Source organism: Cynocephalus volans, chromosome 11, assembly GCF_027409185.1.
Source record: "Cynocephalus volans isolate mCynVol1 chromosome 11, mCynVol1.pri, whole genome shotgun sequence".
Lineage (NCBI taxonomy): Eukaryota > Metazoa > Chordata > Mammalia > Dermoptera > Cynocephalidae > Cynocephalus > Cynocephalus volans.
The window spans coordinates 80867842-80882978 of NC_084470.1; the positions used below are offsets into that span (position 1 = coordinate 80867842).

Below are 15137 nucleotides of genomic sequence, written 5' to 3' on the forward strand. Positions count from 1 at the left end.
AATGACTTGCTTCTAGCAAGTAGGACTTGGCAAAGTGATGGGACATCACTTCTGAAATTAGGTTGTGAAAGACAGTGACTTCCATCTTGCTGACATTGTCTCTCTAGCTCTTACTCCGATAGGTAGGGACCCCTGTCAAGAAACTGATGGTGGCCTCTGGCCAACAGCCAGCCAGAAACTGAGGCCCTCAGTCTGATGATCTGAAAGAAACTGGATCCTTCCAGCAACATTGTGACTGAGACTGGAAGCAGATCTTTCCCCAGTTGAGCATTCAGATGAGACCACAGAACTGGGCTAACACTTTGATTGCAGCCTTGTGAGAGACTATGAAAGAGAGGACCCAGTTAAGGTGTGCCCGGATTCCTGATCCACAAAAACTATGAGATTATATGTGTATTGTCTTAAGCAACTAAATTTTGGGGTAGTTTCTTATGCAACAATAGATAACTAATATAGGAGGTGAGGGAGAGAAGATGGGTCCCATCCAATTTCTGGCTTAAGCAACCTGGTAGCTAGAGGTATCTAGATTCCTCAGGGAGAAATAAGTTTCAAGGGGATGGAAGGGAATATACAAACATTTTGTCTATTACATGTCCAAGTGAGATATTGGGTAAGCCATGGATATCGAAGTCTGGAACCCCTTTTCCATTGACATTATAAGCTGTCATTTTAAACCAGAGTGGTGAAATCCAAAACTTGGGTTTGGACCAGGAGAAGGAGTTAAATCAGACCTTCCTTATGCTTCAGTAAGGTTTAAGAAAACCAAGTCTTCTGTTTGATTCAGTCTAGCTATCCTTAGTTCTACTTAGGCAGTTGAGACCAAACCCCCAGCTACTATGAAGTGTTACTTTTACTTGCTTAGCCTCATTTTATTGCATATGTCCTTCTTGAGGGAGATGGGAGGTGGCGAGACAGAGTTTGAGAATTCCTGCTTCACTGGCCTTATGCCAACATAACAGTGGCCTTTTCTAACCCTGAAAAAGCCTGTATACTGGGTCTCACTCAGCCTGGCCCAGTGTTTCTCAACAGGGCCCCCACATCGGCACTTGGCCCAGGACAATTCTTTGTTGTGCTGGAGTGTCCTGAGCATTGCAGGAGGGCTAGCAATATGCCAGTAGAATCTGCCAGTCATTGAGACAACCCAAAACATCCTTCCCATAATTCCAGATGCTTCCTCGTGGAATGATACCACCCCTTCCCCATCCCCCCACCATTGAGAACCAATGGATTGTTTGAGTTTGCCCACATCTGATGCCCAGACTTGGAGCTTGCACCTTGCCATTTCCTATGCCTGCTTGACAAGAGGTTCTAGGTTATTAAATACTCTCATTCCTTGAATTCTAAATACAATAGGTTGTCAAAGAATTAAAATAAAATGCTAACATGAGAACACTTTGGAATTTAATTGAATTTTAGAGGATTTATAAGGCAACATGGAATCTTGTAGAAACTCAGGGACAGTGTTATAGTTAGTGTTTCTCATTCTGTGGCTGTGCTGAAAAGAGACTTTATAGACTACTGGCCATCAGTTCATGGTGAAAAATAAGATGTGCTTAATGTTTCAGATTTATGACTGGGGATGCCCTGGAAGAATAGTTGGAAAATTCTGACCTTGATCTTGTGATTGCAGCTGTTAAAGTCTCCAAAAAATCCATTCTTACATTGGGTTGTGAAGTTATTACTCTATCTGAAATATATGCTAGAAAGAAAATAAAATTTGCATTTATGCATATATGATAAGCTACAGTTTATTATACTAATTATCACAGAACTTTTATTGGGCACCTACTGCGAGCCGGGCACGGTGCTAGTTTTTTTGAATGCATTATTTAATTTAATGCTCATAAAACACCTCTGTGGCGAGCCATATTATCATTCCCATCTTGCACGTAAGGAGGTTAAGGCCTAAGAAAGTTGTGCAGCTCGCTCAGGATCACCAAGCCAGCAAATGACAGTGTCAGATTTCAAATCCAGACTTTTGACATTCATTCTGTAATTTCTTTAGACTACATGGATCTGCAATGATTTTATCCAACTGTTATTTATTAGACATCACCATGTGCAGGGCCCTGCACCGGGCAAACAGGACAGAGATGTCCCTGCCTGACTGGATGTGTGGATAGGTGCATGAGCTCATGGACAGATGGATAAAATTAACGATGGGGAAACGTATGGAGTAAGTGAACGAATGAGTGGATCATGGCCTGAGGCGATCAGATGGAAGAGCGGATGGAATGGGTAGGTAGGTGAATGAGTGAGTGAGTGAGTGAACGAACGAGCAAATGAATGGATGGTTTGAGTCCGTGCTACCTGCAGCCCGAGCCCCTGCCGGCTGGCGGGTGGGCGGTCGGGCGGCTACTCCACACAGTACGGTAGGAGCGGGCTGCTCCTCCTAGAGCCCCGCTCGCGCCTCCTCCCCTCCCTCCTCCCCTCCCTCCTCCCCTCCCATCTCCTCCGTCGCCGCCGCCGTCCGCCACGACCCCAGTCCCCGGCGGGCGGGCGGGCGGAGGAGGCAGTCGCCGCGCGCTGCTGCGCTGGTCCTGCTGCTGCCGCCGCCACCCGGCGCGCCGCGATGCGCAGAGGGGCCGCGCCGCCCGGGGGCCGCCGCCGCCGCCGTCGCGCCGCACCATGAAGCTCCGCAGCAAGGCGGCGGCGCTGCTCCTGCTCGCGCTGGCCGCGCTGCTGCTCGCGCTTCTGTCCCTGCGCGCCGGCCGCGCCGAGCCCCGCGCGCCGCCCGCGCACCCCGCGTCCGTCCCGCAGCGCCACCCCGCGCCGGTCCCCGCGCGCCTGCCGGGTCCGGGCGCCCTCCCGGGGGCTGGCCCGGGCACTCGGAAGCGCCGACCCCCGCGCCCGCGTCCCCGAGCCGGCCGCCGGAGCGCGGCGAGCCTGGAGAAGTTGGCGAGGTGAGTCGTGGCAGCCCCAGAATCCCATCTGGGGACCCGTGTCTCGCTCCCTCTACTCGTGCCAAGTCCGAGGGAGCCTTTGGGCTTGGAGGGACAGACTTCAAGTTTCACCCAGGGGCTGCTAGCAATGAAGAACCGCCTTTGTGCAGTGCCCGTAACGGCGCAATGTTGATGATCACGTACATTTTTGAAGAAGTGTCAGGGAAAGTGGTTTGTATGTTATATTTTTTAAACTGTCAAGGCAAGGCGTATGTTTGCTTTTTTGCAAACATGCGCCCTTTGTTTAATTTTTCAAAAGCTATCGCGGCCCAAGAATGCCTTATCTAGTTCTCATGTTTCACTGGAATATTTTTACCGAAAACTTAGATCTGATTGAGTTGGGAAAGTTAGATGTTTACCCAGGACTGGCTGCCTCTCTCGTTCAACCTTAAGTACCCCCATACTTAGAACAGAAGAGGCACTTGACACAAGTTTATTAAGAAGGAGTTTTCTCCCTGGAAGGAGTGATGCGTGGCACGAGAAAGACGAGGGGCGCGGGGGGGGGGGGGCGGTCCTGTTCTTCATTCTGTTGCAGGCTCAAGTACGGTCAAAGGGTCCTAAAAGTAAAACATCTTAACCTTTGGCATTGAGTTTGATATTCTCTTTCCCCACACAGAGCTTAACACGGCAGGGCTTTTCATCAGAGCGTTTTATCTTTGGCCTTAGGGTTGCTGGAACGCCCTCAGGTTAGGGATTTGCATTCATTTCCTTTGTTGTGGAGAGCTTTTTAACAATCCCCTGGTCTGGTAGCGGGTCTGTTTCCTCTGCCCTTCCAAAGCTGTTGTTTCTAACTGCCATTACAAGGTCCCGCCTTTGCTGAGCTCCTTAATTACTTGAAACGAGTTGAATTATTTTTAACCATAATGACTAAATCTGTTTTGGCTCTTTTATTGTAACTAAGAGAAAAGACACAAAACCTCAAGAAGTAGCTGTGTCAGCTTTTGTTTCTCTTCTGCCCCATAATACATGTACAGATGGGTACTGACAAGTTTTAGGGGGGAAAAAAACGATCTATGGAATCCCTTTAAAATATTTACAACAATTTACAATGCCTTGTGAATGTATATGCTCTTTAAAATAAGGAAATTTCTGTTACGAACTTAATAGGATTTTCCCCTCCTATATGCTGAGGTTTCTTATAATAGATGATATTAGGATTTAACTCCAAGTTTACTATGGTTTCTAAGTTTGATGGGACAATTTGTAAAATAATAACTGACACCACTTAATATAGTTATTCCCCAGGACAGTGCTAATAGCAGTGCACAAAAATAGTCACTCTTAATACTGGCTTTACCTATGTAACTACATAATCTACACCATAACCTTTTGGTACTGGTTCTGGAAGTGTGGACTTTGGACCAGCAGCACTAGCATCTCTGGGAACTTGTTATAGAAATGCAGATCCTCAGGCCCCACCCCAGCATTACAGAATCAGAAACCATGGGGGTAGGGATGGTAATCCGTCTTTTAACAAACCCTCCTGTTGTTTCTGATGTACATCAAAGTTTGAGAATCTGCTCTGTGAAGTAAGCACTAATGTTATCCCCATTTTACAGATGAGGAAAGTATTGCACAAGGATTAGCAATTTGTTTAAGGTTCACAGACAACATGTGGTTGGTAAGGATGAAGATCCAGGCAGTCTGGGCTCACATTGAGCTCTTACCTGCTATGGTGATGTCATATAATAGTCTTGCCTGCAATTCATAATTTTACTGAGATTTTTCTAAAGAAATATCCTAGATTTGGGGAACTAATTCTTCAAGGTGTTGGGAACATTGGGGCAGCATCTTGTCTCTATCTGAACAAATTGGTTCTGACTAGGAGGAGATCATGAACAGAATCCAAATGGAGGTGTTAGGGAAGGACTGTTTCCGTGAGCAACAGTATCCTTGAAGCCATTTTTCTTTTGAACATATCTCTTAGATTATCATGGAAATCATGGCCAGCACCACAGGAATAAAGAACAAAATTTTAAAACTCAGGAAAGAGTAAAAAACAAATAGCCACAGGAAGTCTCTGACTCAAATGCATAAACAGTTGACATTTTCTGAGACTTATTTGTTGTTTCTTTCGGTACCTCAACAGAAATGGCAACAGAAAACTCTCAAGTAGTAGGAGAGCAGGAGAAAAGATCTCTGCATGGACTCCTTTATTGCTTTCCTGATTCTGCCTGGGTTAAATTTTTGTGGTTTAGGAGGAATTTCATTTAGGGAGGGAAGAGAAAGCCTTGTGTTTTCAGAAAATGAGTGCTTTAATCTCTTTACGTGGCTAGAATCCAGAAAAGATGAAGGCTACGTGATCTCATTTCTCCAGCCTGGGGAGGGTCACACTTGTGGTTGTAGTTAGCGGAAAGCCTGGAGTTGGATGTGACACAGTCCACCACCTGCCGACCATCCGCAGACTAGGCTGCCTTGCCTCCCCCGGGGTACTGCTGTAAGTGAGGTTCTGCCACGTCAGCGCAGGAAACATAGCACTCTCCTTCCACATCTTGTTTTCATTTCGGAGAAGTTTCCAAGGACTTGCCTAGTTAGCAGGCAGACCCTACAATTTTATAACCAGTCATTTGTGTGCAATCTGTCCTGTGGTGGCTTCCTTCTCTACAAATATAAAGGCAGGAGGTAAGGTCTGAGCTTTTAGGTCAAGAGTGGGATCTGAAAATGGACACCATACTGGTAGTAGCAGTCCCAGAGCACAGGAGAGATGAACTCTTCCTTCTATTTTGGTTTATTGGTGATTTCTACCTGGCTGACTTCCAAAGAGAATTTGAGACGACATATAGTGAAAGACATCTATACAATAAGGCCATTGAAAGTTATAAAACAACGAAAAGTCATAAAGTAGAGGGGGAAATAAGTACCGTTTGTCAAAAACTGAAGCCACCTTTGTTAGGAGGATTAAGTATTAAATTTAGCTCTAAGCTTCTTGGCAGCCATGTCTAAAAGGGAACCATGATGGGTTGCCTTATTTTCACTGAATAAGAGGAGAGGTTTATCAAGAGAGATGATTTCTTTTTTCATCAAACTGAATTCTAAAATGACAGTTGTACTTGGGAATGGATTTTAGACTTTAGAAGACTATCTCTACAGCTTGCCTCTGAAAACTCCTCTTTGAGCCCACATATGGAAAAGGAAGTTCAATGTAACTGCTCATCAGTGTGATATAAAAAAGAATTTGACATCTGGAGTCCAGCAAATTGGGCTCTAATCCCATGCCATTTCACCTTATTTTACTCATCTGTAACATGAGCAAATCAATCCAAAAGTTCTCTAATATCTTGTCCAGCTCTGACATTTGATGATCCTGTAATGAGATCATCAAGTTTAACAGCAGAATCCCAACAATGACTGTTACATGGCCCTTTGTGCCATCTCTTGCAAAATCACTGTTCCTCATTTATTGGCTCCATCCTAGAGCTCTTACTGATTACTCAACCCCAACCCTCTCCTGAACTTTGTTCTTTTTCTTCCATGTTGGCCTGGATATTGCTGTTTTCTAAGGGAGACTTAGGCTACCCCTAGAGCCCTCTGGTGTTCCTCTGTCATTTTATTCCCCAATCATTCAGCAAGTGTTTATTGCACATATACTCTGCCGGGCACTCACTGTACAATGGTGAATGGAGTTGCTGCCCTTCCAGAATTTTGTGGGGGAGGGAGACAATAAAGAAACATGTTACACTTGGCAGCCTCCCCAACTGCCCCAATGAGAGGAAACATATGTACTTGCTCATCAAGAGACACCATTTCCTGCAGTTCCCTTTGGTCTCTGAGATAAGTCTTCTCAGAGGGTTCAAGCCTGAATAAAGGTCTTACTAAAGACGGATGATGTTCTATAGCAAAATGCCAAGTCTGTGGCCATCCTATAATTAGCTGGTAGCCCAGAGCACATTAAAGGTCTTTAAATCTTGAGTTCCATCTACGATATTATGTAGCTATGAGTCTTGATTTTATTCACAATTCGTTTCAGTCCTTGGTCCATGAGACCCCTCTATCACCCTCTGAACCTACTCAATCAGTAAGCCCTGTTGGTCTGGCTCAAAATGTATCCCCAATCCCACCATTTCTACCACTTCCACGGTTACCGCTGAGCTCCTAACCACCATCATTTCCCACCTGGACTACTGCGGCAGTCCACTCCCTGGTTTGTGTGTTTCCACTCTAGCGTCCCTGCCTGATCTCAACCCCATTTAGTTCTCTAACCTCATCTCTTACCATTCCCCATTCACTCACCCCACTTCAGCCACCCTGGCTTTCAAATATACTGAGCTCATTTCTGCCTCAGCACTTTTCACTTGTTCCCTGTTGCTGGAATGTTCTTTGCTCACATGGCTAGCTCCTTCACTTCTTTCAGGTCTGTGCTTCAATGTTTTCTCCTCAGAGGGATCTTCCTAGCTGCCCAAGAAAACAGAACCCTCCCCATCATTCTTTACTCCCTTACCCTGTTTAATGGTAAGCACTCATCATTATGTGAGTATTGTATTTAATTTGCTCCTTGCCCCCCCCTCAAGTACACTTCATGTCTTATTAATCATGGTATCACTAGCACCTAGAACAGAGATGACCTCATAGTAGGTACTCAATAAATGTTTGTGGAATGAACTAATGAATGATGCAGTACCCATCTTGTGCCAGCACGATGCTAAGACTGCACTTATATTATTAAGGTGCATATTATTTAATAATATTCAAAACAGTCCCATACTCTTTAGGAGAATAGTGAGGATCTTTAATAGCAACATTAAAAGAGAGGGAATTGTTTTTAATAGATTTTGTTTTTTAGCATCACTCAGCATCTGGGAAATGCAAATCAAGACCACTTTGAGATACCACCTCACTTCAGTTAGGATGGCTAATATCCAAAAGACTGAGAATGATAAGTGCTGGAGAGGTTGCGGAGAAAAAGGAACCTTCCTACACTGTTGGTGCGGCCTTTATGGAAAATGGTATGGAGGTTCCTCAAACAACTACAGGTAGATCTACCATATGACCCAGTTATTCCACTGCTGGGAATATACCCAGAGGAATGGAAATCATCATGCCAAAGGGATACCTGCACTCCAATGTGTATTGCAGCACTATTTACAATAGCTAAGAGTTGGAACCAGCCCAAATGTCTATCATCAGATGAGTAGATAAGGAAACTGTGGTACATCTACACAATGGAATTCTACTCTGCTATAAAAAATAATGAAATACTACCATTTGCAACAACACGGATGGACTTAGAGAAAATTATATTAAGTGAAAAGAGTCAGGCACAGAAAGAGAAATACCACATATTCTTACTTATTTGTGGGAGATAAAAATAAATAAATAAACACACAAACAAAGGGTGGAGGGGCCAGAAGAAGACACAACAATCACAACAATTCCTTGAACTTGTTAAGACAAGTGAACAGATATGATGTGGGGGGGGGAGGGAGAGAGGGAGGGAAGAAGAGGAACCGGTAAACGGTCACGAAAATCAACTACAATGTATATTGAGAAGTTAAAAAAATAATAATAAATGGGCCAGCCTGTGGCTCACTCGGGAGAGTGCAGTGCTGATAACACCAAGGCCACGGGTTCAGATCCTATATAGCGATGGCTGGTTGGCTCACTGGCTGAGCGTGGTGCTGACAACACCAAGTCAAGGGTTAAGATCCCCTTACCGGTCATCTTTAAAAAAATAAATAAATAAATAAATAAATATATAAATAAATAAAATAATAATAATAAAAAAAGAAAAATTGTAAAAGTACAGTTTCCATATACCCAGCACCTAGTTTCTTCTATTATAAAAATCTTTCACTAGTATGATACATTTATTAAAATTAATGAACTAATATTGATACATTTTCATAAATGTTTAATTTATTTAGATTTCCTTAGTTTTACCTAATGTCCTTTTTCTGTTCAGGATCCTATTCAGGATGACATATTACATTTAGCTGTCATTGTCTTTTTTAGGCTCCTCTTGGCCGTGGCAGTTTCTCAGATTTTTCCTGCTACTTTCCGATGACATTGACAGTTTTTTAAATTTTTGTTTTTGTTTTTTATTGTATGTAAGTAAAGATCTTGGCAGTTTTAAAGAGTCCTGATCAGTTATTTTGCAGGATGCCTCAGTATTGGAATGTGTCTGATGTTCTACTCATGATAATACTGTGGTTATGGATTACTAGGAGGAAAACCACAGAGGCAAAGTGCCATTTTCCTCACATCTTATCAAGTGTACGTACTCTGAACATGATTTATGACTGCTAAACTGGCCTTGGTCACCTGACTGAGGTAGTGTTTGTGAGGTTTCTCCACTGTGAACTTACTTCCTCCTCCTTTCCATACTGTGTGCTTTGGAAGGAAGTCACTATGTACAGCCCATACTTAAGGAGTGGAATGTTTAAATACATCATTTGAAGTTTTTCTGCATGTGAAATCTGTTTGTTCTCCCTTATTTATTTATTTATTCAATCAATCATTTATATATATATCAGTATGGACTCATGGACTCATATTTATACTTTGGGTTATGAGCCATTATGACTTTATTTTGTTGCTGGAATTGTTCAGATTTGGCCGTTAGGAGCTCTTTCAGTTAGAGCTCCTTTGACATACCTGCATCAACATGTTTTTGTTTTTGTCTTCATTTTTGTTTTTCTGAGCACTACTGGTACTCTCTGGCACTACAGGATGCTCCAGGCTCATCCTATATATTTCTTGCCCCAGTCCTAGAATCAGCCATGTCTTCAAGGGGCCCTGATTCCTTGTACTGGAGAATGGTATTAGAAACCAAGATCTGGGCACTATAAATGCCCAGAATCAACAAATGCCTGGGTACTAGCCATGCTTGTGGCTACTGGGATGTCATTTCTTTTGGCCTTCACAGCTGACTGAGCAAAGCATACATGTGTATATACTAACCTATTTACACATATCTATAGATATTTCCATATGTGAGTATCTCTATATTAAGCTAAACATGGGTTTGTGCTGAAGTTTCCAACTGTAATCCATTACCATATGGATCATTATAGCTTCCTTCCCTTGCTTATCTGGGAAAGGGGATGTTTTTATTTCCCAGAAGCCCCAGCAGAAGTCTTCTCCCATCTCAATGGCTTTGGTTAGTTTAAATGCCTATAATTTGGAGGAGGGAGTAGGAAGGAGTAGAGGGGTGGGATCAGATGAGCTAATTGGCTTTACCGATGGAAGGCCCACACCTTGAGTTATGGAGGAGGCCAAGACCACCCAAACCACTTGGGGGCCTGTGGTGTGGTAGACATTGTGGTTGGCTTCTGGCCTCTCTACCCCGCTCGACCTGCCCGTTGTTGAGTGGACTGTAGCTCCAGGGGATGGTCTAAGCCCACCATGATAATCCACCCCTTCATAGTATGAATTTTGTGTAGCTAGGACTAAGCTCATCAACACATTTTTTCCCCTGGCAACAGTTATTGGTCCACAGGTATCACTTGACCCAAGCTGGCCCAATGAGCCAGAAGGGAAGGACTTACCTTAAGTTACTGGACAAAAGACTCCATCTCCTAGATATAACCAAGGAAATAAATAGCCCCAACTGCTACCATGTTCCTAAGGGAACTAGCTTTAGGATGAAGCCATTCCTTTGGGCAGCAGAGTAGAGAAAGAAAGAGAATATGAGTCCTTGAGAACCCCACTCAGCCCTGGAATTAACAAATCCTGTGGTCTATCCAATCTTGGGCCCTTCTGTTACATGCTTAGGAGTTGAAGTTTCTGTTATTTGCATCCAAAATCATCTTAGCTGATAGGAGGAATAAGTTCTGGTGTTCCATAGCACTGTACAGTGACTGTAATTAACAACAATTTGTTGTATACTTTCAATTGGCTAGAAGAGAGGATTTTGAATGTTCCCAACAGAAAGAAATGATAAATGTTTAAAGTGATGGATTAACCTGATTTTATTGTTACACACTGTATATATGTATCAAGATATCACACAGTACCCCATAAGTATGTACAATTATTATGTGTCAATTAAAAATTTAAAAATTTAAAAAACCCAAAATCATCTTAGCTGAACTGGGTAGTTCTTTTAAATCAAAATTTGGGGGCAATGGAAGGAAAGGGGAATAGTTGCAGGGGGCACTCAGGAAATGAGCATTCACAACGCCCTGGAGCAGCTGTTTTGTACACTTGACTTTGTCCCGTGCTATGGGTGATTAACCAGGGGTAGATTCCTGGACCAAATTGGAGCCTTTCTTAGGAATTTTTAAAAATCAGGATCAGAGACCTAAGGGCAAACTCTTTCTAGTGGCTGAAGCTGTAAGATATGAAACTCAGAAACTGTCTGCATTGAGACTATGTGGAAACCAAGATGATGTGGAGAGATGTGAAGCAACACAAAGCAGCTGGGAGCAGGTGGAGGCAGGTCCTAACTTCGTCCTCAAGGTCAGCTTCTGCCTTTTGCCAGCTGTGCTGTTCCAACCTTTTCCAGATTCCATGATATAGTGAGTTCCCCTTTTTGTCAATCTTGTTTGGCTTGCATTTCTGTCGCTCACCACCAAAGAGTCCTGACTGATTTGGATATGCAGCACCTGCTTTTAGCACCATTACTAAATTCAGTAAATAGTGGCCATATTGATGCTTTTCCCCATACAAACTCATAGGTGAGATTCTTTGGAAGAAAATTTGAAGACAGATTTGTTTTCCTTGGGAATACTTTTCCATTTATGATTCACTATAAGAAAGTAAGAGACAAAATCCTATGGTATATATATTTTACTGCAATTTCAAAAATAATTTTTAAAAAATAAGACACTTCCATTGAAGATAGAATTCATTTTATGTTCCTCCTATATATTCTCCAGCATTTGATTTATTTCAGATTATGAGATTCTGAAAACTGCTCCTAAAATAAGATACCTTTATTGGGAGTTCCTGATTTTGTGCCAGTAGAGTGACTTTGGTATATTTAAGGGTATATTTGGTATATTTAAGTGACTTTTACATGATCTCTCTCTCTTTTAGTAATAGGAAAGACTGTAACCTTCTACTAGAAATTCATACAGTACAATTTAAAATAAAGCTTTACATAAGTAAAAGACAATAGAGAACATGTGATACAAAATATGATTCCCTTTTATGGGTGAGAAAAGTAAAATCCAAAGAGGTAAAATAATAGTGTACACAAAGCACCCAGCACAAGGCTGGCTCATGGGAGTCAGTCACCAAATGACTCGCTGTTTTGAGGACTATTATTGTCCATCATTGCCTTGGTGATTAGGTACTGAACCATAACTAGACCCAGCTAACTAGATTTATGACTTTGAATTAGTCTTCCTCAGCAAATCTTGGCTTTCTCCTGAGTTCAACGATGAAATGAGAAAATGCAGGTAAAATTCTAGAATGGTATGTACCACATGAAACTCAGCACATGTTAGTGTGAGCTAAGATGCAGATTCAAACAGGCTTTTTGGGGGGAGGCAGTTTAAGACTTCAGGTAACTGAGACTCAGTTTCCGTGTGTGATAAATGATATACTAATCCCAGGTTCCTGGTACCCATTACAAGCTGAAGGAGTAGAGGAGGCAGGACCCTTTTTCCTGCCTCTTGGAGTGTTGGGCTATCTTTCTGGAAAGTTTCATACCCATAGTCCTAGGCAACTGTAGCTTGGATGTCTCCTCAAGGGCAGAGAACTGTTTTTTCCCAGCTTAGAAAAGCAGGGAGTGAGTTGAGAGTTCTCTGGGAATTAGGAGGTGTCCTCAGGGAACCAAAATGCAGGATTTTGTTCACAGACAATGCTACTTAGGGGCCCAAGTCTCTGGTTGGGCTTGAGACTTTGTTCTCCATTTTCGTCCTTTGAGTTTTGTGAGAATTACAAGTACCCCAGTTGTCTGAGGACTGGACCCAAAGTCATAAGCATTAGCATCCATGTATCATATTTTATCTCATAGGGAGAGTGGGTTAGTGGAAACTGATATTAAAGTCTGAGAATTTTAAGAAGTATACAAACACTTCAAATCTGGTTTGTAGTAAGATAGAATGATGATACTTAAAATAATGTGCTTTTTGCTGCCCTGCCCGGCCATGTTTTGGCATGGATATAACATATTTAGAGAAAAATGAATGCTTCTAATGAATTTCAAGTTAATATTTAACAATAATGATGATGATAACCAATATTTAATGACAACTTAATATGCCAGGTACTATATTAAACTCTTCACTCCATTATTTCTTTAATCTTTGTAACAACCTAAGGGGCAGGTCCTGTTATTGGGTAGGTCAGAACTCTTTCCATTGCAAGTGACAGTTGGTAATCCCTGCTCATCAGTTGGGTTTTTTTTTGTGTGTGGCTGGCCAGTTTGGGGATCCAAACCTGTGACCTTTGTGTTATAAGTCTGTGCCCTAACCAACTGAACTAACTGGCCAGCCCCCCCAGCTCATCAGTTTGTGTCACTTAGTCATAAAAGGGGATTTACTGGCTCATAAAATTAGAAAGTATAATGGAGATAATGCTTCAGTCATAGGTGTATCCAGGATTTCTAACCATCTTGCCTTTGCCCTTTAGCTCTGGTGTGTGGGCAACACTCTCAGGTAAGTTTTCTCCATGTAACAATTTCCACCCAGCAAAAGTCCCAGGGTTGCCTCTATTGACCTGATGTGGATAACATGCACATCCAGTCACTGATGGCCGCACCTGGGACATGTGTCTGCAGCTGGCAGGGTGAGGGGTGTTTGATTCAGCCCCTCCAACCTCACAGATTGAGAATAGAAAGACAGTGATTCCCCCCAAAGTAAATTGAGGAGCTCTTACCAGAAAGCCCTGGAAATCGGTGCCAGTAAGAAACACCAGAACCAAAAGCAGATATCCAATATAATCAATATGCCCATTTTATAGATGAGGGAACTGAGGGTTAGAGGTGGTTAAAGCATTTGCCCAAGGTGGAACAGCTAAGTAGCAGATCTAGAATTTGAAGCCAAGTCCATATGCTTGTGTTGCTTTGCCTCCCATGGATTTGTCACCTCTTTTCCCTTGGGTGATGGAGCCACCAAAGATTACTCAAAACCCATCTCTTCTGAGCAGTGAGAAACCCCAAAAAGGGGTTAATCTCCTGGAACCCTCAAGATAGAGGCATTCCTTCTATTTGGGAAATTAACCACGAATTGGGGTTCTCTTCCTGCATTTATTCTCCAGACCAGAAAGTTACAGGAAGAAAACATAGGTGGGGTTTTTGCTAAGTACAGTTTAACAAGTTTAACCATAGAAGCTGGTAACATTCAGTAAGGTGACATTCTATAACGCAATTTGCAACAAAAGCTTGATTTTAGCAAACATTCTCTTCTTACAGGAATTTCCCAGTATCTTTACATATCAATCAGTAACCTGTCTGTCTATGAGCCAGCAACCCTGCTGTATTACAATTCTTTATCTTACAACAGAGACTATAGCCTGGGAAAAATTTCCTGTCTTTGCAAGGTCAGTATTTGAAACTGCAAGGCTTTGGAAAATCAGGCCCTGTGAAGTACATTTGCTTTATGCATGCTCCACATGCTTGTAGAGCAAAATTGCTCAAAATTTAAATGATTGGGACACTTTCTAGAATCCTTTTCAAAAAAATATCTTTGACAAAATCTATTTGGGGCTAGCCAGTTAGCTTGCTTGGTTAGCACATGGTGCTGATAACACCAACGTCAAGGGTTCAGATCCACATACTGGCCAGCTCCCCCTGCCCCCACCCAAAAGTCTATTTTTTTGTAATTGAAGATTGTTTATATTTGTAAGTGAAAACTAAGTTATAAAAATTACCACATTTCGGGTTTTAAAAAAAGTTTTTATTACAAATTTACATATTTATATACACACACCCACATATATTGGCTATAACTCTGGAAGACAGTATACTAAGATGTTAACAGTGGTTATGGAATTGGAATTATGAGAACTCCTCTTTTGCTTATCTGTATTTTAAATTTTTTCCATCATAAATATATGTATTACTTGTATAATTTATAAAACAACTTAAAGTATATAAATTGTCATAAAAATTAAAATCCTTTGTTGGCCAGAGGCTTGAGAGGATGGAAGTGAGTTTGGGAGACTATTTTTCCTCTTTTCCTCTCTTCACATTTGTGAGACCTTTATGCTCTTTTTTGGGCAGTGAGATAGAAATGTCCACTGGCAGAGTGTGTAACGCTCACCTAATTCTTCTCCCTCATATGTCAACAGCCGTTTATTTCAAACTAG

At 42.2% G+C, this 15137-nt stretch overlaps 1 protein-coding gene across 1 annotated transcript in view; it reads left to right on the top strand.

Annotated features, from left to right (window-relative positions):
* The first annotated feature begins 2628 nt into the window (after window positions 1-2628).
* The window catches only part of GXYLT2 (glucoside xylosyltransferase 2), an 85387-nt gene continuing 72878 nt past the window's right edge, over window positions 2629-15137 (top strand). The window contains exon 1 of the mRNA XM_063115311.1: window positions 2629-2903. Within this exon, the coding sequence (XP_062971381.1) occupies window positions 2629-2903 (275 nt within the window). The remainder of the gene's footprint in view (window positions 2904-15137) is intronic.